At 39.4% G+C, this 25,816-nt stretch overlaps 1 protein-coding gene across 1 annotated transcript in view; it reads right to left on the bottom strand.

The window, feature by feature from the left end:
• Positions 1-25,816, bottom strand: part of LOC109990583 (protocadherin-15) — a 184,322-nt gene that overhangs the window by 27,310 nt on the left and 131,196 nt on the right. Inside the window, exons 27-35 of the mRNA XM_065949432.1 lie at positions 17,459-17,568; positions 14,821-14,961; positions 12,073-12,200; positions 7,494-7,724; positions 7,170-7,258; positions 4,097-4,273; positions 3,319-3,537; positions 2,137-2,145; positions 552-662 (exon numbers count right to left, since the gene is read on the bottom strand). Coding sequence (XP_065805504.1) covers positions 552-662; positions 2,137-2,145; positions 3,319-3,537; positions 4,097-4,273; positions 7,170-7,258; positions 7,494-7,724; positions 12,073-12,200; positions 14,821-14,961; positions 17,459-17,568 — 1,215 coding nt within the window. The remainder of the gene's footprint in view (positions 1-551; positions 663-2,136; positions 2,146-3,318; positions 3,538-4,096; positions 4,274-7,169; positions 7,259-7,493; positions 7,725-12,072; positions 12,201-14,820; positions 14,962-17,458; positions 17,569-25,816) is intronic.

Raw genomic sequence — 25,816 nt, 5'->3', positions numbered from 1 at the left:
TGTCTTTAGACTATAAACGGCTTTGGCGCTACATTCACATCTGTTTGAGGCTTCTTTAAAAGACTTTTTTTTTCCCTTAAATGAAACATCTTAGAGTGTGCTTTTAGCTCAGGAGAACATTGGGAAAGTTTAGCTAAGTAACTTCAGTAAGGTGGATCGACAAGTGTAGTATCAGTGATCGACCACTGCTCGGCTATGTAAGAAACATTTTGTAAATCCTGATATCAGACATCAAAACAGAGTTACTTCTGTATAATTCATTTCAAACTTTCAAAAACAAATTCAGAGGATTTCCAACAGGATTTTGATGTAAAGAAAAGTCTTCAAAGGCTGAAAGTGCAACCACTTTGTGCCAGTACGGCCGCCTTATCAATTTCATATGAAACTTAGTCAAGACTTTGAAGAATCTGTTTAATGGCTGCTCTGTGTTAGAAAGCCTGTTCATGTGCTTTTTAAACAAATCTTAAGAGGTTGTGAATGTGTCAATCAGTTAGTCTAATTCCTCTGCTTTGGCTCATAAATGTAAAATGCCACTTTCACACTTCACTTACATGGCGTTGTCACCCAGCTCCTCGTACAGGTTGTTGGCAGTGCCTCCCCCAGGTTTACCAGTTGGCAGGGCCATCTGGATGCGTGCAGTTTTGGCACACTCGGCTTGGCGTCTGGACACAGCAGAGAGGACACACACACAGTTTGTCTTCTGAAGTTAGAGCAGTGCAGGAGGACGTTACAACTTTTCAGGTTTCTGCAATAATGTTTGCAGTACCATGCAATTTATAAATTATATATATATATATGATGTATAAATGACATTTTTATTTTTAAACAATTACATGCAGGCACCTTTATGATATTAGAGTGTATTTAAGTATTGAAAAGAATGTCATGGCATATGTTAGTAATGACACCCTTTTGCTTTTATCCTTCAAAACATAATTTCTGTCCAGACTGATATATCAACCATTTAATGAACCACAGAGCATTCTATCACAGACAGTCATGCTTCCTATGAAACTAAGTTTGTCTGGGGCGCAGTGGTTGGTGTGTGCACCCCATGTGCAGAGAGGCTATAGTCTTTCCCACAGGTCGTTCCCCACTCCCTCTCTCTCCCTGATTTCTGACCATATCCATTGTCATCTCTCCAATAGAGGTACAAAAAGCCCCCAAAACAATTCATCTTAAAAAGAAGTATATCCAGTGATTTTTGTAACACCCTGTCATTTTCTCCATCATCACAGAGAGATTGAAGTTATATATCTAAACAAAATGTTGGACGGATTAAAGTGTAATGTTATTTTTTTTTTTTACAATAACTTCAAAGATTGCTCAAGGTCTTCTCTTTGACCTTAACCATTAGGGTGGATTTAAATTTAATGCAATTATTTACTTATATAACAAAACCAATGGTAAACCAGTCAGACAAGCTGAACATGAGTTTATTTATTTATATTTTTGAGGGGCTTTTTATGCCTTTATTGTAGAGATAGGACAGTGGATAAAGTCGGAAAACATGGAGAGAGAGAGCAGGGAACAACAATTGGGAAAGGAGCCACATGTTGGATTTGAACCCTGCTTAGAGGACTATAGCCTCTGTACATGGGGTGCGCTCACTAACCACTACGCTACCGGCAGGTTTGAGTTTGTAAAATGAAGCTGTACTTGTGTAAAAGAAGATATATTTCTTCTTGGCAAAGTTAAATAGTCAAACTTTAAACAACTAACTTTAGTTTCCAGTCAATATAATCAGGAATAAGACATCAAAACATACACACATGCACACACACACACACACACACGCACGCACGCACGCACGCACGCACACACACACACACACACACACACACACACACACACACACACACACACACACACACATGCACACACACACACACACACACACACACACACACAAACAGACAGACACTAATAAAAGCCTCAGTTTTCTGACATTTACTGATTCCATGTTCTTCAGGAGTCATTTGTTTGATTGTGCACTGTCCTTTCTGTTTTCACTGCCCTTCCTGATCTTCTTCATTTTATTGTACAATGAAAGTCAACAGATTAATCAGAGCGAAAGGTGTTTAAGACGGCCACAAAGTTACTACTCCAGCACAAGAATAAAAGCACAGTACTCACTCTTTAAACCTGTTGTGGTGGGACGCAGCAGATGGGCGGCGGGGAAAGATGGAGACAGATGAGTGATTATTTGAAGCATAAATCACACAGTCTTTCTGCAACAAGCCAGGTTTTCTTTTCTCATTTAAAAGCAGACTGAACAATTGGTCTTCATTAATGTTAGTTAGCAACAGAGGCTAGTGATTATGCACTGATGATTACCACTCTGTTTTTCTTTGACATCGCCTCTCCACTCTTGTCCTTTGTTTGTTATTAGTCTCTTTTTCTCAGCGGGATGAGTAAGTCACTCCAAAACCACTGATCCGGCTGAAATCTGTGTTTGTGTGTTTGTTGATGTGTGGTTGGGAGACGGATCAAATTAATGGCCTCTCCCGGTGGTTAGCAAAACAAACTATTAGAATTGGTGCTGGGGGACAGGCTGCCATGCTGAATTATCCGGGGAATTGACTGGCCCAGGTGATAAAATGATGAATAGTGCAAAAGGACGTCCTGTGGGAGAGACTGCCAGCTTTGTCTATTTTTCTGACTGTCGGGATTCTCTTCACAGAAATTCACGAGTTCTCTAAATGGCTTGTTATCTTTTTTTAGCCCTCCTATTTAAAGTCAAATGCTGCTTCTTTTTTCGACCGGTGTGTTTAGAGGACTTAAGCAGCACCAAATTGATGTTGAAGTTGATGGTTTCACTTCAAGTGCAGTCATGTTGGTGGCTTGAAGGGTGGGCAGAAGACGTCACACAAAAAGCACATGATAAAGAACACTGCCCGCTTCAGAAGATACGATTCTTTGATGGGCTACAATAGATGAAAGCAGTACGTGATCTTGTCATGTACATAATAAGTATTCTCATCCTGCTGTCTTTTAACTGTAAAACGTATCACTCACTTGTATCTTTTCTATGGGAATTGTAAACAAAGGCTCTTCGGGTCTGCATGCTATAAATCACTGCATTTTACAGAGACCCCATGTAACCAGCAACAATCACGGACAATGTATATATATAGTAAAAGTCCTTGTTTGCTTTTGTAGGTAAAAAGAGGCACAAGTATACGTTTCAGTCTATTTCAGAAGCATTTTCAAACAAGGTTGAAAACAGGGGGAGCAAGGTTTCCTGTAGTTTCCTGCAAATCCAACAGTGCCTGATTGGAGTGAAAAAAATATATACTACACATGGTTTGCACTTACTGTCTGTAGGTGATGATAACGATCAGTATAGCAGGGACACAGCAGATAATTATAATAACCGCCAGAGCCAACAACGCCCCCTCTGTGTAGCCCACAGACTGCACAGCTTTCTTCACACTGGTCACCACTTCAGGAGTTCGGATCTCCAGGATCCGTCCACCAGGAGGGAGGAAGGGCTGGAACTCCTTGTTGATGTCCAAGAGTTTACCATCAAGAAACCTTGGGATCAGAAAACAGATAATAACTGAGTTTATCAAAGTATATTTGACCTTACAAATTACACATGAATCCATTAGTTTTAGTGCAAGTGATGCCAAGATTAAAAGGGTGTTCATGTGTTATGTTCGGGCAAAGGCGAAGATTCTCTGCCAGCAAGATGTCAAAAAGGGATTCATGCTAAAAACTGATCATCAGGTCAGCGAGTCTCAGTCTAAAGTAAAACAAAAATACACCCACACTGCTAGAAACATATCAAGAGCTGTTTAAAACAGTTCCTTATTTGTTTCGCATCTTTAAAATAGCTCTCTGTCAAAGTGAGGAAGGACAGAATTAAGCATGAACTCCTCTTCCTCCGTGGTTAAGCTGACAGAAAGCTTCAAAAAAGTACTTAAAAACTTCTGTGAATGGCAGCACTCCAAAACCCTAACTTAGGCTGATAAATATAGAAAGTAATTAATTTCATAGAGACTTCAGTGAGGTCCCTGTCCTATTCTTTTTATATAAAGCTTTTGGAGAGCTGCCATTTCACTTTTCATGGATTTGTTGGCAAAGTTCGTACTTGTGGAGCTCCTGCCTGGATACAGCTCTGTTTGTCAGCGGGTCGATTGCGTAAATCATGAGGTCCGACTTTGTGTAATCTTCCTGCTCCATTCCATCGCCGTGGCGACGGGGCCCGATGGTTTCCACAACAACCTTTGCCCCCGGTATCTGCTCCTGGACGTAGCGTTCCAAAATGCTGAGGAGGGAAAAGAAAAAAGAGATTTTTGGCAGTAAAATGTACATTTATGTTTTTGCATGCTCTTTGAAACATGCAGAGACAAAGAACACTGACACCAATGTTTTTTCACTGCTTCAGCTAGACAGACCCATGCTGTGCAATATTGATTTCTCTCCCCCCCCTGAAACACCGGCACACTACAGGTATTGTCCCACTGTGGAGTATGTATATGTCTGAGTGTTTGTGTTTAAGGAAAAAAGGAAAGAGTCAGGCAGAGAGAAAAGGTGAAAAGTGCTTTGAAACACACAGCCCTGCAGAAATATCACAACATACATAATGGGAAATGCAGTTTGTGTTTTAGTTTGAACACTGTGCATTTCTTTACATTTATAGAAATATATCTGCCAGACTGTGGAGAGAGATAATATTACATTACTGCTACATTCAAGAAAACTCCTCAAACAAGCGGCGCTGAATGAAATGTCAGAGTATTTGACATTCAAAGCTCTTACTGTGGTGTTGGTAGTTCATGTTTTTTAAGGGCATGAATCGTGTATGTTTGGATATCCAGAGAGAAAATGTAAAGCATTTCTAAAACAGTTTGTGTTTGCTTCAAGGGGCAGGAGGTAGAGGGTTACAGCACAGGATTATGGGAAACAATAGAAGGTCATATTAACATGTTGGAAATTAACCTCAAACAGCTATATCCTCATATCTACATACAAGGATGTGGGCGTAACCTTGGGCCTGGCTTGGCTAAGGTTTGACCTTATTTGGAGTCCGAAATGCTATTTTGCTACCAAGGATCTGTGCAATCCATCTTAATTTGTCCCGTATGTTCAAAGTAAAAAATGGATCAACCTGACCTTCATCAGATGAATAAATCTATATTACCAGTGTGCTCAATGCAAATTCATCCTACATATTTTGTCCACAGAGGGCGGCAAAAGCCATACAAAAACAATCAATTCTGACAGTCGCTTTGAATTGAACATTTCCTGTTGGATATAAAACAGCTTTTTGGTTCAATGTTTTATGAGGACAACATCTTATCTTGTTTTCCTCAACTCTACATGGTACTGTAACTGCAATTCAGCGAAAAAACAAACAGAACAAAAAACATGTAAAGTATCAACATCACTTTAGGAATGTGGTTTTGTGAGACCGACTTAAAAGTGTGATTACAGTCTGTTCCTGTAGTTTGACCTGAATCTACCTCTTTGCTTGGATCAGTTTTATCAGGATTTTATGGATCGAGGTTTTGCTGCACCTACTACAAAGTTTAGAGCAAAAACAAACCGGACGTCTTCTCAGGATAAAGATATGGCTGGAGTAGCTTATTACATCTGATTCAATATTATACTGGTGTTCTTTTAAACCCAATATTAGAATTTGATCCTTATAACCAGCTTTACTCTGATCAGATCAGGCCCTTGTTGTCTAAATGCCAGTACACATAAATAAGGACAAACATTTGGAGGATTATAAAGGGGCTGTTGTAGGATCAGAAACTGGACTCTAGCTGTGGTGGTCTGATGATGTCCCGGTCACAGTACCAGTGTGAGTTCTAGTTCAACAAACAACTTGGATATTTTAAACTTTCTGGGACACTTGATTATGATAAACCTCTATTTTTAAACGCAGCACTGTTTTTGCTCTTTATCAGCTCTGTGTTGATTTCCCCATGGTAGCAATTACAGCATCCGTCTCTCCCATGAAGCTAAATCAATACAGAGGAACGTCTGCCTGATAAAACTCTCAAATATGAAATCTGCATCAGAGGTCCAAACTTTATTTCAGCACTGCATGACTGTTCACTTATTAAAGAACCAATTTATAACTGTATATCTTTTCAGGCCTTTAGTGGCAATGTAAACAATGACTAGATGTGTTTTGTTTGATTTATGTTGGATTTACTAACATATAACAAACTGCATCCATTGCCATCTGTTTGCAGTGTTGATGCTACATGTTGAAGTTAAGCTGCCTGCTGTAAAGGAGGAAGGGAAGTATCAATAATAACGCTGCAGAGGGCAGATGCATCACCCGGTTCGAGAGTATCTGTCTGTTTGAGATGCTCTTAAAAGTCAAGCAAACACACAGAGAGACAGAAGTCAAATCACAGGTCAAGCAAACACCTGACATTCTATTGGTCGGGGGATTTCAAGTGTACTAAAGTGTACCTGTTCTGAGTTAACACTTATCCCTTTTTTTTATCATTTCATTTGTTGGTGCAACAACCCCACCAAATCCCCCAACCCAATAGAATGTCAGGTGTTTGTCTGGCCTATGATTGTGGGAAGTGAGAAGTTTGAACTGATGCTGCATTCAGGTGCTCTTCCGATGGTCCTGTATGTTCACAGGCTTTCACTTCGGAAAGCTGGAACAACGACAACAACAACAAACAGAATCGATGCTACAGAGACGTGACATGTGGAATGTCAGTGAATTAGTGAATTCAAAAAAAGTATCTGAACATGAACAAAGCTTATTTTGACCCCCATGTGATGACGATAATAATAATAATGTCAAGTTGGCAAGTCGGGCACCTAATCATTTCCCGAGTTTCTGAGTTGTTGTCAGACTTGAGCAGGCGGTCATGTACATTTTCCAAATCTGAAACTTTTTTCTAATGTGTACGACACCAGGTGAATGCAGGGGGAGAGCAGGCATACAGTTTTCAGTATAAGCAGAGCAACTCAAAGAGCAAAGGTTTTGAGGGAAACCATGTCAAAATATGAACAATATGAAGAGATGCATTCAGTCATGCAATTAAAAGGCCATCCTCTTGATAAAATATATAGGGGACACTGGACAATACCTGCTTACTGCCTTAAACTGAAGCATGTATATATATATATGTATAATGATATAATGCTTAATAATGCTTGTATTGGTAATTAGAGTTTGTTACCTGAGAAGCTTGCTCTTGTTTTTCTCCACATAAGTTGGCGGCACGTTCGATACGACTACCTGCATGTCCAGCTGGTTCACCACTGACACCTTTACAAGAAAGAAAATACTGAAGTAAATATATATTGCAACAGTTTCAGCTGCTAGTTTCTCCACCAAACCTTATCTGATGGCACATTTACTGCGCCACTTTAAAAAAAACACCATCCCCAATCAAACTATGCATCAAGCTTGTGACCAGCAGAATTTATTTTAAGATAAAATAAACCTCCTAATAGAACCATTACAAACCTGTCTCTGATGTCAAAAACAAAAATATACGCACCACTATCTCCGCCTTGCTGCTGTGTCCTTGACCGTAGTTGTCTGTAGCGACGACCTCAAACTTAAAATACGACCTCCTCATGTTGCGGTACATGATGGCCGTCTTCACCACGCCGCTGTACGGCTCGATGACAAAGCCGTCTTTGCTGTCTTTAGTGTCTTTACCAGCAGGAGGGGGGATGATGAGGCGGTACATCATAGAGCTGTAGTTCCCCGTGTCTCTGTCCAGGGCCTGTGAAATGAGAACAACACCAATGACTACAGTGTTATTATAATAATCATCATCATTATGACTCCACAACAATATCAGCAGCTTAATCAGCATTTTAATGAATTCTATTATCATTATCATCCATGCACACAAGACTGTGATTAAGTCATTGTTGCGATTATCTTAATCAATTCTTCGCTTTGTGGTCATTTTCATGATTGTGATCAATTAATCCCAGGTGTTTGAGCAGCTGATCAATATGCAGCTCTGCCGTGATTATGGATTAGTTTAGCACTGATTTCCTGTTTGTTGTGTGTGTTTCTCATTAGAGTCGTTTTTCTCTATCTTTTTCGCACGTTTTTTTAGAAGCAGTACCCTGCCTCACCAGTTGGGGTTAAAAGGAAGTCATGTGCAGGTCTATTCGTGTGTTCTGTCAGTCTGGCTAACTACCAAATGTCTCCCCTGTTCACACGTTCATCCAAACCTCACACTTACATCCACACGCAGACACACTCTCAGACAAACATTGATTTATTACTGAGTCTTAAAAAGAAGGACCGAGAGTATAGAGTACAGATCCAGCTCTGAGGCAACCTCGACTTCAAAGGTAAAGCTATGATGGCAAAAACAATAAATAAATAAATAAATACATTTTATTGTAAGGCCAGGGAATAAGGGAAAAAAAAGCGAGGGCGAAAGAATAAAGGAAGCAAATGAAATAGGCTCATGTATATAAAAGAGGAGGGGAAACTGGAGGACTGAGGAAAGAAAGGATGTAAAGATCTTTTGTGTGAGTGTTCTTTCTTGCAGAGGTAGGCTGGAGTTACTTTTCAGCAATAAATTACCACCTGCAGCTCTATAAAAAAAGACATTTCAACTACTAAGGCACAAGTGTGTCAGTGTGACATTTTCTATTCTAAGCTGGGCAAGTGATGTAACTAAGTTCAGTTAACCCTCCTGCAAATAGTTTTTTTAATGGTATAAAACAGCCTCAGTGTGATACTGATGCCTTTATATAACCTATTTAAAGAGTAAAGATTTTCTCTTTCTGTAATATAACATTATCTGCTACAATTCTCGATGTCTTTCATCTGGATCTGACAGAGCAACTTACAGCAAACGGGCAAAGAAAGCCTTTCTTTTAATTTTTACAGGCAAATATCGAGAGTCAGGGGTATGAGAGGAAGGTCTCAAGGAGATACTAAGCAGGTAATGACAAAAATAGAGCACAGCTGAAACACAAGACTCATTAGATTCAATCATAAAGTTGGCCTTTTTAGCCTTGACAGGTATTTATCTGTTTAATTAATGAAGTGTGGATTTGTGCAGTAAACGGAGGTCAAGGTGGACAATTCACCAAACCACAGACTTCATAATAGGCTTCTCACCGAGCAAACAACGTTTACAGTTTCACTGTCATGTGACAGTTTTTTTATGGACATAGCCACAAAAAAAAATACATATATGCTCACGCTATGCATCCTGAAACTACAGTTAGAAAAGTTTTCAAATGAGGTTTCGTTTTCCTTTCAGAAGAGTGCAAAAACTTACCAGATCTGGAGTTCAGTCCACATATAGAAACCAAATGAAACTTATAAGGATGCTGAAAACTCTTCATTCTTTGTTGGTTTAACAGAACAAATTGATTGATTCGTGTCTAAACTGTTTGAAAAACTGGTCTTCTAACTTGCAATCCTACAATTATCAATCAAAATATAGTGGTATGACTGCAATGTGCAAGCATTTTTTCATCCTAGACTTTCTACTGTTTAACAATAGAGTGTGCAGGTTTTGTACAACTCTTTATTCCCACCTAGTCTGTAATCAGGACATAGACTCTAACTTTTTAATCTACAGTTTGCATTATTATTTGATTTAAGTGAAAGCTGGAGGTGGTTAATGTATTTTACAGTGCTGTTTAACAATGATAAATCCACGATTGAAACATTACAGTACAATAAAATGGTTGCAGCTGGTGTAACTTTCAGCAGTTGTGTGACTCTTTTGCTGCTTAATTGAGTTATGTCATGTCGTATATCTTCAATGTTATGAACTGATTTTTAAAGCTGGGCTACCTGGATTGTTTTCCGTCTACTCATCATGCTTCCAGCAGCACATCCCCACCAACGTAGGGCTATTTTTGGTTTGAACACCCACTACAAGAAGAGGTAATTTAAAGAGTAAATTCCACACTCCTACACACAATGCGCTGGGGATGGTGGGAAAAATGAATCGTCTTAGGAAAAGAAAGGTGAAGTGAATTTGATTTGAAAAATAAACAAAAAAAAACATTTACGGAATGGTAACAAGACGGATGCTAATTTGAGACTCATCTTCAGTCCAATCAATATCTGTAGTATCCCCTTATGGACTTAAAGACTGAAAGTCAGACAGATGTGACGGATTTAGTGACACTTGAGAGACATAACTGACTGAATGCACATGCCTCGAACTTTCTCTCCTTTTTCTATTCCCAGACTTTCTTTCATCTCGAGGTTTGCAAATGTGCCGCCAGGATCGCTGTCCGTCTCTACTGGTCGAATCCCCCCACGTCTCGTCTCTAGCCATTGGTCCTCTCATGAATCATGCATAGGCTCGCTGCCTTCTTCTGTCCGCTCGGTTTGTCTCTCAGCAGTATGCCAGTTATCTTTATCTAACTATTAATCCTCCCTCTTCCTTTCACCAGATCTATGAGCTCTCCCTGCGGTGTTCAAGCCTACTAGCAGACTTTTAGTCCTCCCTGTCAGAATTCTCGAGTATTCAAAGAGGTCAGGCTGAGGGGGAGGGGGTCATTGTAAACCAATCCCAGCTGAATGCAGTCTGAAAGCTCTAAATTCAAATATAATACTCAGCAGAGGATTTATAATTTGAGATAATCCAGAAAAAAGGAAAATACACTTTATACGCTTGTGAAAAAACATGTTTTTTTAGTGTGACTCTTACACTCTCTCCTTTATTCCCTCATCTAGATGTCACCCTCACTGTGCGTACTCTAATGAAAACAGGAACATCGAAAAATGATCTTAAAAAACTGTAATCAAATATTGAAGCTCATACCCTGCCCATGTCTCTTGTGGCATTGAGGCTCATTAAAACATATTGCTCCCTCTCATATAGAAGAGCTAAATGTGATAGACTGTGTGACCCATTTCTGGTCCTGAAGGCGTTTAAATAATAAGCTCAGGTTGTTTACACTGATACACAATCCTCCTGAGATTGGTAAAACGGAAGGAAAACAAAGATATGTATCAATTAACAGAGAGATCGAGGTCGATGTCGAGGGAGAAGCTGGGAACAATCTTCAACCATTTCATCTATTTACCCAGCAGACTGAATGTTATCTCTCTCAATAATAAAATACACACATACTTATTATGGTCTGTTTATGGATTCAATTAGTTGTGCATCATATTTAACTTATTGTGGTCTCTAACTGGTTCAGATTGAACTGATTCTACCCGACCTAAAAAGCGTCTTTTCCAATGAGCAGAAACGTGTCAAAACTAGGATCAAAACTGGAGACGTTTTTGAGCAACGGAGAGAGGTCAGGGCACAGAAGGTTTTCAAGACAGATGCAGTTTAGCAGCTGGCTAAACACTGAAGCTTCCATGTCCGTGACATGGCAACCTGAGTGCGCACTGGCTCAAGGGAGGAGGAGGATGCAGGGGGGAGGAAGATTCAAATGTTTTGAGAGTTACATATTGCTGCTTTAACACAGCTTGTGCTGTCCAACTCCCTACATCATGTGTCCGCAGTATGTTTTATAAAGTTTCCAAACTTTTTTTTCCCTGTTATCACCATAGGAGAGCCTCACGTAGGCAGCAACCAGCTACACAATACAATGAAAGCAACACCATTAGGAGGTTTATACAGTATTTAACACGAGTCATAGCACCACAAGCAACACATTTCAGTAGAGACGGATCTCTCTTACTCTCTTTCTTTCTTACTGCACAATGTACAGACACTACGGGTATAAAGCAAGTGAAGATTTTTTACTAATGAAATTAGAAGGTAGGAGTGTATGGATTTAAATAACAAAAATAAAAAAAGCAATGCAAATATGGGGGGCCAAAAAACTTTGGTAGTTGTAAATATACTGGGCAGCCTGCCTGGGTATAGACTATGGGGGGAAACCCAGGAACAACAGAGCAAACTCAGCAGCAAAATGAAGCACAAGGCAACGATCGAGATCGTAGCAGCGGGCATGCAGCCAAAGATTGACCTTGATTTAAAGTATTTGAGGGTAATGGTGGCACCCATATTTCTCTTCTTGAGTAACAGTATTTCTGTATGTGTTTTTACATTAAATGTATCACCTGAAGTTTACCTATATATGGTTAATGTGTGTGAGTTTGCAATGTTTTACCTGTACTTGCAAGACAGAGGTGAATGTTTTTGCATCTTCTGCAACCCCTCCGAGGTAAAGAGACCTGGTGAAAACCGGAGGATGGTCGTTCTCGTCCAGGATGTCAATCACCACCTTGGCTGTGTTGGCTAGGACACAAATACAATCACAAGTGTAACAAGTTAGAGTTTGGTATCAAGCATAACTAAAGGTACAAGGTGGGAGCTTCCATGAATCACAAATAGTGGATTTTTTTTTTTGGTAAACAGACTGGAGCTTGGATCTGAGGCAGTGGTTGTAATGCAGTACTTTAAGGCTTTTGGTCTATATATAAAGGGCATGCACTTTTAGAAACACGTTTATGTGGTATGGAGCACAGACATTTACCTAATTATTTTTCTATTTCCTTTTTTGTCATTAGATTTTAGAAAAAGTATGCATATAATTAAGGTAAGACACCTTTCGAGGAAATTGCTTTGTATTTATGCTAGAGGTGCTGGAACCACTTCCTCTTAACTTATCATAGAGCTAGAGGAATCAAAAACGAAAACAATAAAGGAATAAGTAATTATGAATAAATGCCTTGATGTACTGTATATCACCTATAACCAATACGAGCCATGGTTTCATCCACAGGCAGAGCTGCACCACAGCAGGCCTGCAGCTATGAACCTGCAGTCCAACCCGTCTCACACGTCAGCAATGTATTTTGAGCTTACTTTCTAGAGCTTATCAGAAACATTCACAAATTCTCAAAAAATAACGCTAAGAGAAAAATTAGGGACTAATGAATGTTTAAGAACGCTGCATCGCCAAAAGTCTGAAAACTATCAATGCCAAGATTGAAAATGTTTCTCATCAATAAAACGGTAAGAGATGTTTTGAATTAAACACAAACTGCAAATAAAAACGTCTTTGTGATAAACCCAAATAGATGAAACTTTTCTGCAAATCGACCAAGCGTCACATTCTCAGTACTAAACAGAATACTGTGCCAGTGAGCCTCCGTCATTCATATTCTATGATTGCAGCTTGGACCGGCTCTCATTCAGTCTTATCTGGCTGAAAACAGGGAGTTTTTGAATCACACCCACGTGAAAACAGCAACAACAAAACAACAACAGAACAACAACAGAACTCAGTAAAAGGGTGAGTCATGTGTCAGAAAGAAAAGGACAAATCCCCGGATTGTGAACGAGCTCAAGTTTTTACTCCAAGAAAAAAAGACGGGAAAAAAAGTCTCATAAGGAACTTTGGCACAAAAAAGGGAAAACAAACAAGAAGACGCAAACATTAATCTTCTTATCTACAAGAGTCAACGAGACTCAGCAGTAAAACGTCTACTTACAATTCCAACCTTGACTTGAGGTAGAAAACTGGATTAAGACTTTGTTAAAATGCTATTGATTTGTTGCCTGATTAAAAAGCGCACCGAAAAAGAATTGATGGAGATTTGCTAATGACTACAAATGATTTGTAGTTTTAATCTCTGCAGAACGCTTAAACTCAAATAGGGGGATGAAAAGAGAGCAGCATGTGGTAAACGCTATAATTAAAGACGAAAGAAGAGACGCAACGCTGAGCTGAGCAACAACTAAAAGAATGAGGATGTGTCTTTACAGGGAGGAAGACAGGCAGAGACAGAAAAGGGGAGAGGGTGGAGAAGAGGAAAAAGACAAAGAAGGAGAAGAAGAACAATACTTGATTTACATAATCAAATTAAACAGGCAGACTTGTAGCGTCAAAATCACATTCCATTCAAACAATTAATACTCAGCCAAGACAAAAACTGAACCTCAGCTCTCCCTGATCAGACACACAGCACATTATTTCCCCATAACCCCACAGCTCCGGGAACTTTTACATGTTCCCAGTGGTTCTGTAGAAGAATAAGAAGAAGAGGGGGATTAAACAGAAACACTCTTCCTTCAGAAATATACAATTTTAATTAAATACATGACAACTTGATTCGTCTGTCTTTTCTCTATGCAACGGCTTAAAAATGACATTGTTGGATTGATAGAAATAAGGAAAATAGGGTTAAAAAAATGAAGTTGAAAGAGGGACTAAAACATGTGAAAAAGGGAGAGAACAGAGCTGGAAAACCTTAGAGTTATGTTTAAAAAAAAAAACAGTACGTTCAGCACAATTTTACACTGACTCAACCTGTGCAGATAACTTTGTACAAATGTTTGTGTCAGTCATAGCTTCACTGATAAAATCTTCAATCTTCCAAACTGCACGCACCTCTATTTGGCCTCTTTGATCATTGTAAACATTTTTGATACATTAGATTTTAGATTCCAGCAACATTTCTTTGACAGCTAATGAGATATAAATCCAGCAAGAGGAGGAGGAAAGGAAATAATTCTGAAAGAGCAACAGACAGACAACAAGCTAGTGCAGCCTAAAGGTTTGATAGACAGCTGAGTGGGGGGGTGGGGGGTGGGGGGGGAGCTGCCTGAAAGGTAACAACAGCAGCCAAGGCCCAGGAGAACATGTCTTCGAAGATGTACAGACAAAAAGAAGAGTTGGAGAGAAGTTGTACGAGGAAAAAATAGAAAGAGAGAGCTCAAGAGAGAATGAAAGTGTGAGTGACTGAAGGAAAGAAAGAGAACGGGCTAAAGGAAAAGCTATACAGCCTGTGAATATTATTTCAATAATATAAACCAGCTGGTGGTTCAATCCAGTGTGCATGTGTGCGGTTGTAATTTCAGAGTGATGCAACAAAATGTCAAGGAGGAACATTCAGAAACAATAACCACTTACTCTTAGAGGGAGCTCGAAGGTTTGAGGACACGACTCGCATGGAGTCTGCTTCCACTCTCAGAACATAGCTGGAATTGGCCTCATAGTCGAGGGGCTTTGCTGTGGAAATCATCCCTGTTGTTTCATTTAGTGTAAACACACCTGGAGAGAGAGAGAGAGAGAGAGAGAGAGAGAGAGAGAGAGAGAGAGAGGGAGGTAGAATTAATGGAACAGTAAAATATAGAAGAGAAAGGTCAAGAAGCAGTTGGATATTGAGTCAACAGTTTATGTGGTTTTACACACTAGAGCCTGACCGATTAATCGGCCAGTCGATAATATTGGCCGATATTAGTTTATCACTTGACTGTCAGTATCGACTCATTTTATCAAATATATGCGTCGATATTTCTAGATTTATTCACCAGTTAAGTAGCATTTCATTTGATCATCATTGTATAAAACTAACAGTTCTCTGTCACCAGCAGAGGGCGCTATTTGGATTACAACAAGCATCATCACTCTCCAGGGTGTCAAGTGGTGATGCATGTATATACATGAGCAGTTACTTTCCAGTTGAGTGACCATCATGTCTCCATTATTCTGAATGTATTTTCCACAAGTGTTTGTTAACTGACTTTGAGGGCTTAACACAATAAATGTGTATATCTATGTCTATTTCTACAGATTGACCATAGATCAGAGAAAGATGTCGGCCTATTTATCTGTATCATTTTTTCTCTCTTCCTAATATGGGTATCAGCCCCAAAAATATCGGTCGGGCCCTAATTTACAATTTTCTTTATGTCTATAATGACAGGGATGAAATCCAGATTATACCAATAATTTACTCACATCTCATGTAAATCTGAGATGCATCTGTTCTGGTTTATCTGAGTTAAATGCAAATCAAAGAAGTCTAAAGCGGTTTTGTTATTTTTACAAATCTCAAGAATCAGAAGAGTAACAGTAACAGCTATGAGGGTATCCATAAACATATGCATATAAATACAAGCATGACTCGCTAAGATGGACCGTGGACACAGTGTTAAACCTTTTGGTTGGTTTTTGAGAAACTTTTCAATCTGTGGCTTTCATGAGTAGAAAAGACAGGATGCTTATTCCTGAGTAACTTCAGCAGCAGCTGACAAAGATAACAGACCATTTTTGGTGGCTATTTTTAGTGTGAACCAAGAGAGAGTTAGGCTCACATGCACATCTTGGAGCAATGGATCCATTTACACCTTTTCAGTGCCTGCCAAAATGTTCCTCTTCCAGAGTCCACCTGTCACTTTGCATTGTCCTCATGAAAGACATCACTCCCAACAAAGCAGAGATGTTTCATGGTTGGTTTGAAGTGATACCTCGAAATAATTTGGTAATATAGACCTCAACCTCCCCTAATAAATGGTACCGAGAGCATCACAAAGGGGACGGACACTCACCCTCAAGTATGAAAGCCATACCTTTCTCTTGGTTTATAAAAAAACAGGCATCTATTTTTCAAGAATACTGTAAAGTATGATTCATCAGAAGAGTCATGAGTCATTTCCATGACACACTCTGATCATGTTCTCCATCAACATTTTCATGCACCAGAAGAAGAGTGAACTAACACAACACTACGTCTTCACAGTCAAACAGTTGAAGACCCAGTGCGTCAAAACGTTAGTTTGCACCAAATTCAATTTGCATTAAGTGGTTTGTGTTCTACAGTACTTTGTTTGGATTCTACCGAAAAGAAGGAGTCCATTGAATTATATTTTGAACAAGAAATGAATAACTTAAAATTCATATTCAAAATCTGCTCATTTTTAACAGAGTAGGGGATTCAAACTTAAAAGGAAATCTTAACCTTAAAAAAAATAGACTTGAACTTAAAAGATTCTGCGAACAATATTAAAAAGTAAGTGCGGAACAATCTGTGGGGGTAGATTTGTGGAACAGTTTGGACATCAAAATCACTGCAGAGGCTTATCCACAGAGTGCCTAAAGGGGCAAAAAAGCATGCGATTAATTGTGATTAAAAAAATGAATGATTTATTTTCAGACCTTAATTGTGATTTACTAATTAATGCTGTCAGCCATATTAGTTTACTCATCATCTTTTCAACTGCTTTTCTATTTCTATTTAGTTATTTACCAACTTTTGTTTTATTAACTTGTTCAAAATAAAGAATCATACTTACATATTACACTAATAAAGACTCACAAGGGCATCTAATATATGCTGTTAGCCACTATTACCAACTTCATTTTATTTATTTATTTATTAAAATGTGCTTTTAGTTTTAGTTTCTATGAAAAAATTCAAGTGCTCAACTTTGTAACTGAAGCTCCTTCCATTCATGCCCCTGCAATGAACTGTCTTTCACACTCAATGAGCTCTTTTCATCTTGCCATCTTGATACAAATCTGAACAAACTGGGCCTGCTTATTATTTTATACATGCCACAGAGAAATGTTGGATTGTAATTTAACAATACAGTGCACCTGTAATTGTTAACCCTGAATCTGGCATGTCTGCTGTTAATCAGCTAATAACCCTGTTCATAAGTTAACGATATAAGTGAAGCAGCTACTTTATTGGCTTTAACATCCAGGCAGTGGAGCTGAATCCAAGCACTATTTTGGAGTATAAAAAGCTCCAGAGCACACTCACCTCCCTCGTTGCCTTCGATGATGGAGTACACCATGGTTTGATTGACAGCAGCTGCCATGATGGATCCCACCGGGGTTCCAACAGCAGCCTCCTCGCTCACTGGTGGAAACCTGGGAATGGATCAGTCAATCAATATCAGCCGATAACAAAGATTAAATATGTATATGTAGACTGTGGGCCCAACTCCTCTCAAGGGTTGACTTCAGTTTGGCAGGTTAAATACAGCTGAGAGTTTTATCTGTCAAAAACTTTTAAATTTTTTACTCCTTCATGCTGGCAGCTTTCTGTACCTTGACTTCCCGCCAAAGTTGAAGCATATCTAAGCAGGGTTTCAACTAAGAAGTCAACAGATGTAAATCAGTAATTAACAAAAAAGAAGCTGGTCTGGTGTGAGATGGGTGACAAATTAAACACAAGAAGAGAAGTCATTGAGTGGAGATTTTAGCTGCTTGACGAATTAACAGCATACCAATCTGTAAATGTTACAGTGTCTCAAAGTAACCCTTTATAGACAGTGGTGTCTGTTGATAGGTTAATGAACCAATGGGCAATCAGACGTTTTAAAACACTGAATTAAAGTTTTTTTTTTTTTTTAATCTATATCCCTAATTCTTTTTAACAGCTTCATGATTTAGAGGACGCAGCGGGCTGAGCCATGGATCACTTATTTCTATGAGCTTAGCTTGTTTTATCTCCAGATTCATTTTGTTTCATGTCACATTGGTTTTATTCGAAGCCATAATCTCTAGAGTGTTCTCTTAAAAACATACACACCAGGTGATAAAGCCCTCCCCCCCCTAAGAATAAAGCAGTTTTATGTTGCATGATATTCAAATGTTGTATTTCTCTGAGTCTTTTTGATGGGGCTCTGTGGGCTGTGATCTTAGCTTACGCCAAATTTAGCTCACAAGCTGACTGATTCATTATGTGGTTAAAAACAACCGTATGGTGACTTAAATTACAAGTCAACTAGAAACGTTTTATTTTTTTGCAATCTTGCAGTTTAATATGGTGACCTCTGGTGAAAAGGAGTCTAACAGGAGTTTGGTGAGGTGCCATAGCTTATTATTAAAAAGCCAAATCAACTTTCTGTGTTTGTTACAGCCTCCGTGTACGTCTCACAACTTTGTCTGGTCCAGCACATTTGGAATATGGGTGTCTAATAGTTCATATTAGTGGCCTGAGCCATGCAGGCAGTGAGATTAAACCATCGCTAGCTTTGAAAGAGAGCTCCAGCATCGTCTTGTTTCTGCCCACCTGCCTCTCATTGCATGTGGCAGGCAGTTTTCCCCGCTTTACTACCCTGACAGATTTTCTGAGGATCTGGCAACTCTCACATTTCCAGCAGATTTTGCTCCATTAAATAAACCCAGTCCCGTCATTAGGCCAACCGTCACAGCTGGCTAAACATTATGACATGGGCTACCAACTGGCTAAGCTATCAAGTAATCACAACGTGATGAATGGGGCTGTTTGGGAGCAGGTCGACAGAGAGAATGTGTGGGTGTGTGTTTGTATCTATGTGTGTTTGTAAATGTTAACTTCGAGCGCAGTCAATTACTCCTCCAGCCACCTGCTCATCTCAGAGACTCCTCCAAGCAAATATGTAATAAACATGAAGTTTATAGAATGAATATAGAATTAAACGGGGAAATGAATGCATTGTGTTTGCCAATGAAACCCAGGGGATTTTGATCACAGCAGCAGCTGAAGCAAATCCTCTTTATATATGAAAAGAAAAAATAGAATAGAAGTCTTGTGAAAACACAGGTGTAACCAATAACATTAACGAAGCCTCCACAGCTTCTATTTTCTTACGTAAACAGCCACTGCCAATCTTGTGCTCCTTGTAAGTCTGTGGAGAAGGAATGTCCTTGTTTTAAAAAAAAAAAAAAAAAATCGGACAAAAAATGTTGAATTCATGTTTCAAGTGATAAAGAAATTCTATGTAAAAGGAATCAAGGAGAGAAGCTTAAAGAATGTTACCAACGTGTAAATGGACGGGTTTGTATGGTCATTTAAATCTGCAGACAACACCGGAAAAAGGAAACGGCAAGTCTGCAGTGAAGAAGTTAATTCAGCCATGCAAATCAGCCTATCAGTTAATCTAGGCTTGTATATTGAGACAACATTTAAGCATTAAATCGTTTTTTCACTTTCTTCTTGCTTAGGTGTTATGCTCCGCCTACCTCCCGTACAACGCTGATTTCCTCACTTTTCAATCCTCCAAAATCCATGCTGAAATTTCCCACTTCACACTCTCTCAAATCTCAATTCATGGACATTAACATTTCATTTTCTGCATCAAAATCTCCTCTTTTCTCAGTTTTAGACTGTACACATACCCTCCCAGCCCCCCCTTGTCGTCTCACAGCTACTTCTAGCCAACATCCCAGCAGACCTCAGCTACAATGGTTATCCACTCCTCCATCCCTCCCTTTTTACAATAGCTATTTGACAGGGCGAAGTGGAGCACAATGGCGAGCATGCCTACACACACACACACACACACACACACACACACACACACACACACACACATAGACACAGAGTAAAGCTGATACACTGGACTACCTCTCCACATTCAATAAAATCATAGAAACACACACTAGCACTTGTAGATGGGTTGAAGCACATTTAAAGGTACAGAGGTGCACACAGGGATCCCTGCACATGTCAAGTAAGGAGTAGTACAGCTAAGCACGCACACACACACACACACACACACACACACACACACACACACACACACACACACACACACACACACGCAAACACACACACACACACACACGCTCACACGCACACACACAACTCATTATCAAGCCTGTGGCCCCCTCCTGCGCTCTAATCATTGCTGTCCTGACGACAGCAAGCTGGGCTGATACTGATAACAACAGAAACACACACACACACACATTTGTTCTTGTATGCTTGTGGGGACACTGCATTGCCTGAAATGTATTTGCTGCAGGCCTACTCCAGCTGTTATTTCATCATTCTTTAAAAAAAAAAAAAACAACAACTCGGGGGGGGCCGGTGGCCTAGTGGTGAGTTTGCGTTCCTCTATGTACAGAGACATATCGCTCCTTTCCCTCATGTCATTCCCCACTCTCTCTCTCTCTCTCTCCGAGTTTCTCACTCTATCCACTGTCCTGTCTTTGTAATAAAGGTATAAAAAGCCCCTAAGTAAATCTTTAGTTGATTTATGTTGACTTAAATATTAAAATAATGCTTTATAATGTGTGAATGCAATTTTGGAACACAAAGTAATGAACAAGACTTACACTGACCAGACGCACGTATTGTACATGTAAAGGCTATGAAGTTTAAACCACAGAGCTGTGTGTCTTCTTTGTTAAAGGTGTTAAAAGATAGAGTAATGAAATAGATCATAGATAAAAGTAATGATAGCCTGCTCCTCTCTGAGGAGCTTTCTTTAAAACCACTGTCATTTGTGTCTCTCACTCATTCATTTTCCTTTTTTTCTTTTTCGGCCAGTTTCATAGAAACACATGATACATCATTTTGGCTTGTCATTATTTTTTCTGTCCCTCCTCCCACAACTCATTTTTTCCATTCTTTCTCTCTTAACTGTTATTCTGTTTCTCTCTCTTCTCTTCATAGTATTTTTCTCTGTCTGCACCACATGCAAATTTTCTATGTGTTGAGCAGAGATTTTTTATTTCCAAGATTTCTTTTTGGGCTTTTTATGCCTTTATTGTATCGACAGAGTCGATAGAGTCAGATATCAGGGACAGGGAGAGTGGGGAATGAAGCCACAGGAAGGATTCTAACCTAGACTGCCTGCTTTGAGGACAACAGCCTCTGTATATGGGGTGTGCAAACTAACCACTAGGCCACTGACGCCCCGAGTGCAGGGTTTTTGACTCTGTGTCAAGTTCTGGCAAACCCTCCTTTAAGAGGCTGCTTGTTATTCATGTGACGGTCGTGTGATTTACTGTATGACATGCTGTACTGTGTGTAGGAAGGCATGCCTGGAGGACAGCAAAGCAATCCCAAGTGTGTTAAATCTTGTTAAACAACTTTAGCAGCCATTCCTTTTTTTGTCTAAGATGGGTTTTAAGTTGGGCAATTTTAAAAACCTCACATGATGCAAAAACTCTCTCATCAAAATGTGTAGCTTTTTGGTCGTGACGATATTGGTTGATTGACCTGTCTTGTCTTGGCACACTGGATAGAGCCAGTAGTAGTGCAATTGTGCAGTGTCTTTGCTAAAGTTAAAACAAAAAAATCTGCTGCATCATCCAACCACTTCCAAAGAAAAATATGAACTTAAGCTGTTCTGATTGGCCAAGGTGTTCGGATAAGAGCGAGCTGGTTGTCAAAAAGTGGGGTAAAATGAAATATTTTTAATTTGGGTATGGGCGCAGATTTTTAGGCATTTGCAAACTAAGCTTAGTAAAGAGTGATATAGGAGGCAAAAGAAGTACAGTATAGGGGATCTATGATCAACCGTGCAACTATTGACACATTTAGTCTTGTAATATGTGAATATTTGAGCTTGTCCTATAGCTATTTTGTTAGCTTGATAATGGTTGCTAAATTAAGGATGGTTTGGTTAGCCAACAATGACTGGTATAGACCTTCATGGATGTTAATTTAAAAATAAAATGTTGCTATCTCGTAGCCTTTGACATGGAGCTTAGCAGAAGTTCAAGCAGAATGACTGTGCTTATTGTCTTCTCTAAGTCACTCCCTCTACCACTGCCTCCGTCTCCCGGATCTGGTGATAGGCCCATTATGGATGTTTATTCTTTCAGGAACTAACCAACCAGATTCAGCTACAACCTCTCTCAACCAATCATCCTGCTGCTGTCAAATTTGAAAACCTGTTCTCTGCGACCCTCACACTGCGACCCTCCATTCTAGGCTCAGCAGAGTTCAGATTCAGGCTCAGAGACCGACTCCTCATCACATCCTGCATTCTTCTATCACCACCACCTAGACTCTAGACTCCACCAGGGGGGGTATCATATCCTGCTGTTGGCCTCATTACCCCTCTGAGTTCTTGAAGTCATAAAGATGGAGTCTAATCCCAAAAGACTTTGCACAATTCTTTTCTAAATTGTAAAATAAAATAAATAATTGTGCATTCTTAATGAAGTCTCCTGATTGAACTACAATGATACTTTGATTTTAAAAGATAAATAAGGTATATATCAATTAGATATAGATAGCTTTGTCTTTTTAAGGTTTGTCATCCCAACTGCATGAAATCATCTTGCAGTTGACATCCATTTACAGCTTTGAAAATCTGACAGACAATAACGCCTATGTGTTCTATTTCTTTGTATTTGTAATATTTTTTACAAAGAGCTGTCTTAGTCAGACGATGAACACCAAACATAAATGACATTTCTTATTCTGTACATCTGTCACTGTATCCTCCTGCTCCCTCCTCCTCAGCCTTTGCAGAGGGATGCTAATTGAGTGTAGGATTGTCATTAGCACACTGTGGAGTGAGACGTCTTAAGTGCCTGCAGTTATAACCTTTACAGGCTGGCTGGGCTTCTGTGAGTTACTTCATCCCCTGCTGTGCCCACTTTTCACTGGGCTTCGATTTTTCAGCACATGTCTGTACAATTTCCAGAGCTTGTAGAGACATGCTGGTTGAAATTCGAACTGATAAGGAAGGTATTGAAATTTTACAACACTGCTTTATTCAATTTTTTTCAAAACATTGAAGAACATAACTTCAGCAAAATTAGGAAGAGTTTAAATGTTAGTAGAGCCAATACTGGTTATTTTTACACAGCAAACTCTGAATAATCAAACTTCATTTTCTGCACCCTCTGGCGCTCTCTCTTTCTCTAATCCACCTCTCGCTCTCTCCTACCTTCTTCCATTCTGCTGTACACATTCACACAAGACCTCTCAATATTTGTCACTCCCTCTTTCTGTCAATCACTTTCTCTGGTCTTAAAGGCTCTCTCTGTATCTCCCAAAACGATTCTGTCTGTTCCGTGTTCTGTTGGCAAGTGTCTCTCAGCAGCAAGTGTCTTTTTTCACTTCTCATGGCCCTCTTCTCACCTTTTGCTCGACAGTCTTGTCGTAATTGTCAACTGAGTGTCAAACGGCTCAGCATTTCTGAAACAGCCTGAAGTTGAGTGAGCTTGGCTGAAGTACTCATACATAAAACATACTTGAGACAGAGCAGTGGGGGAAAAAAGGGGCTGACATTATATACAAGGGCTGTTGACAAAAGGGGGCAATCAAAGAAATGTGATTTTGAAATGGTGAATATGTTTGTTTGGTTTAGTGTGCTTGAGGTAAAATAACTGAATGAGGAGGGGGAAATGGTTGAAAAATGGAGGGTCTAGTTAAACAGAACACAAGTTTGTATTCAAAAACTGGTTTGCTCCAAGACACTTGCCGTAAAAAATATACGTATACCCTTATCTCCATTGAGATATTCTGCATACAATTGTAGAATCTGTAGATGCAGGACCAGACTATGGTTTCTGCTTGTAGTCTGAGCTGTGATGACATCTCTGCTCTCATCATCGGTAATCTGATAACTATCTATTTATCTCTGTAAACAATAATCTGCACGCAAGTGCAGCTAACAAACCATTCAAGATCATAAATTACAACTTGAGCAAATAATCTGCTCAATGCTGTGTCACGGAAGCCATTCAAGCTTTTCAAATACCAAAAAACAAGTGTTTCAAAAGTTTTCCTCCTGAGGAAAGACTTGACAAAGCTTGCATTTTTACAAATCTCCATCATGACGTTTTTTCCCCATATCTAAGATGAATTACTTGCATGTAAATCACAAGAAAATCTGTTTTTTGGGGGGGCTTAAACAGCTGGAATAAACCAAAGCAAGCCTCTATGTGACTTAGGCCAAAAATTGCAGTTAAAATCAGACTCACCTGAAACACAGGAAATGATTGAGCACTTCTCTAGGTGATATGATTAACCAAAGAAATTGAGGTGTTTATATTGTGAACATATTTTGAGGGATACATTTTGCTTTGCTTCTTATCTGAACACACTGTCACATCTCAAGTTTCTAATTGGACTGTAAACCATCGCAGTATGCAGGAACGCATGGTCGCAGTATGCAGGAACGCATGGTCGCAGTACGCATTAATTCCTGTGTTTTGACAGATGCAGGAGAGTTTCTCCAGAAGCAGTGTGTCCTGTCTGATTAACGCAGCTATCCCGGAACCCGGAAGCAGGTCATGCACTCCGGCTGAGGTCACACACGCCAGCTGATTGAGTTTTCGGTGAGAAACGCTGTGAAAAATTGACGTTTTTTACCAGAGACATGAAATGTTGTCAGATGATAACTGATTGGTTCCACGATGGCTTGTACACTAATGGAATACCCATGTGGAAATGGGCCATGGGTGGAAGTGAACCTGGGCCTACCGCTCGAGACGAGGGTCTCAATACATGGGACGCGCGCCCTAACCATAAACTTGTTTTTTTAAGTATAAGAACAGATTTTGATTATGTTAGCTGACTTCAATCAGCAGCAGTGTGTAATGTTTCTTAATGTCCTGATTGCAGCCACCATTATTGATGTACACTCAACCAAGTGTAGGTGGAAACAGACTGATCCGACTGATCAGATTGTACTGATTACTTACTTACTTACCATACCAAAGGGTATGAAAAAAGGAAACATGAGCATTCAAAAATCTTGAGAAACGACTCTACGTCAGTCATAGTTTTTTGTTAGCTGGTGTGCTTCACTTCGCATTCGGGGTTGGTTAAATGAAACATTTGTGTACTCTTAGTGTGACTAGAATTTAAAAACTGTTTGTGTCTTTGTGGTGGTGGGTGTGTCTGTGAGACAATTTAGGAGATGGTAATGATTCAGCTCGTTATTATCATTAATCAAAACTCAGCCTATTGTGTCTGTCTCTCCAAACCAACCAATCAATCTCTCTTCTCTCTCTCTCTCTCTCACTACATTATCCTTTGCCCCCATTTCTTATTATATGCTTGACAGAAGCAACCGCATCTATTAATAAAATATAAAGATCCACTTCAGAATATCAGAATAAGAAAACCATGATTTAAATATGTACTGCCGTGTTTGAACGTAATGACTCTTTGAAGCTAATATACAGTTATGTATCAGTGAATGTGCATTGTTTTTTTCTTACAGAACAACTTCTGTTTCTGTTCTAGGTAGCAGCCTGTTAAAGATCCCATTGTACGTGTTGCTATTTTTTATCATTTTAAAGTTGAACATTTTTGGTGGTGTGTGTTTTAAATTCTGCACATTAACATTTCTAACTCCTTGTAAAGCATGTTTTAATTGGAGTCAGGTTTTATATTTTATATTAACTATGTACAAGTATATTAAAACCTTCAGTA

This window comes from Labrus bergylta, chromosome 21 (genome assembly GCF_963930695.1).
Source record: "Labrus bergylta chromosome 21, fLabBer1.1, whole genome shotgun sequence".
NCBI classification, from domain to species: domain Eukaryota; kingdom Metazoa; phylum Chordata; class Actinopteri; order Labriformes; family Labridae; genus Labrus; species Labrus bergylta.
Note: the sequence above shows the minus strand (reverse complement) of the source record. Positions and strands in the feature narration are given on the sequence as shown.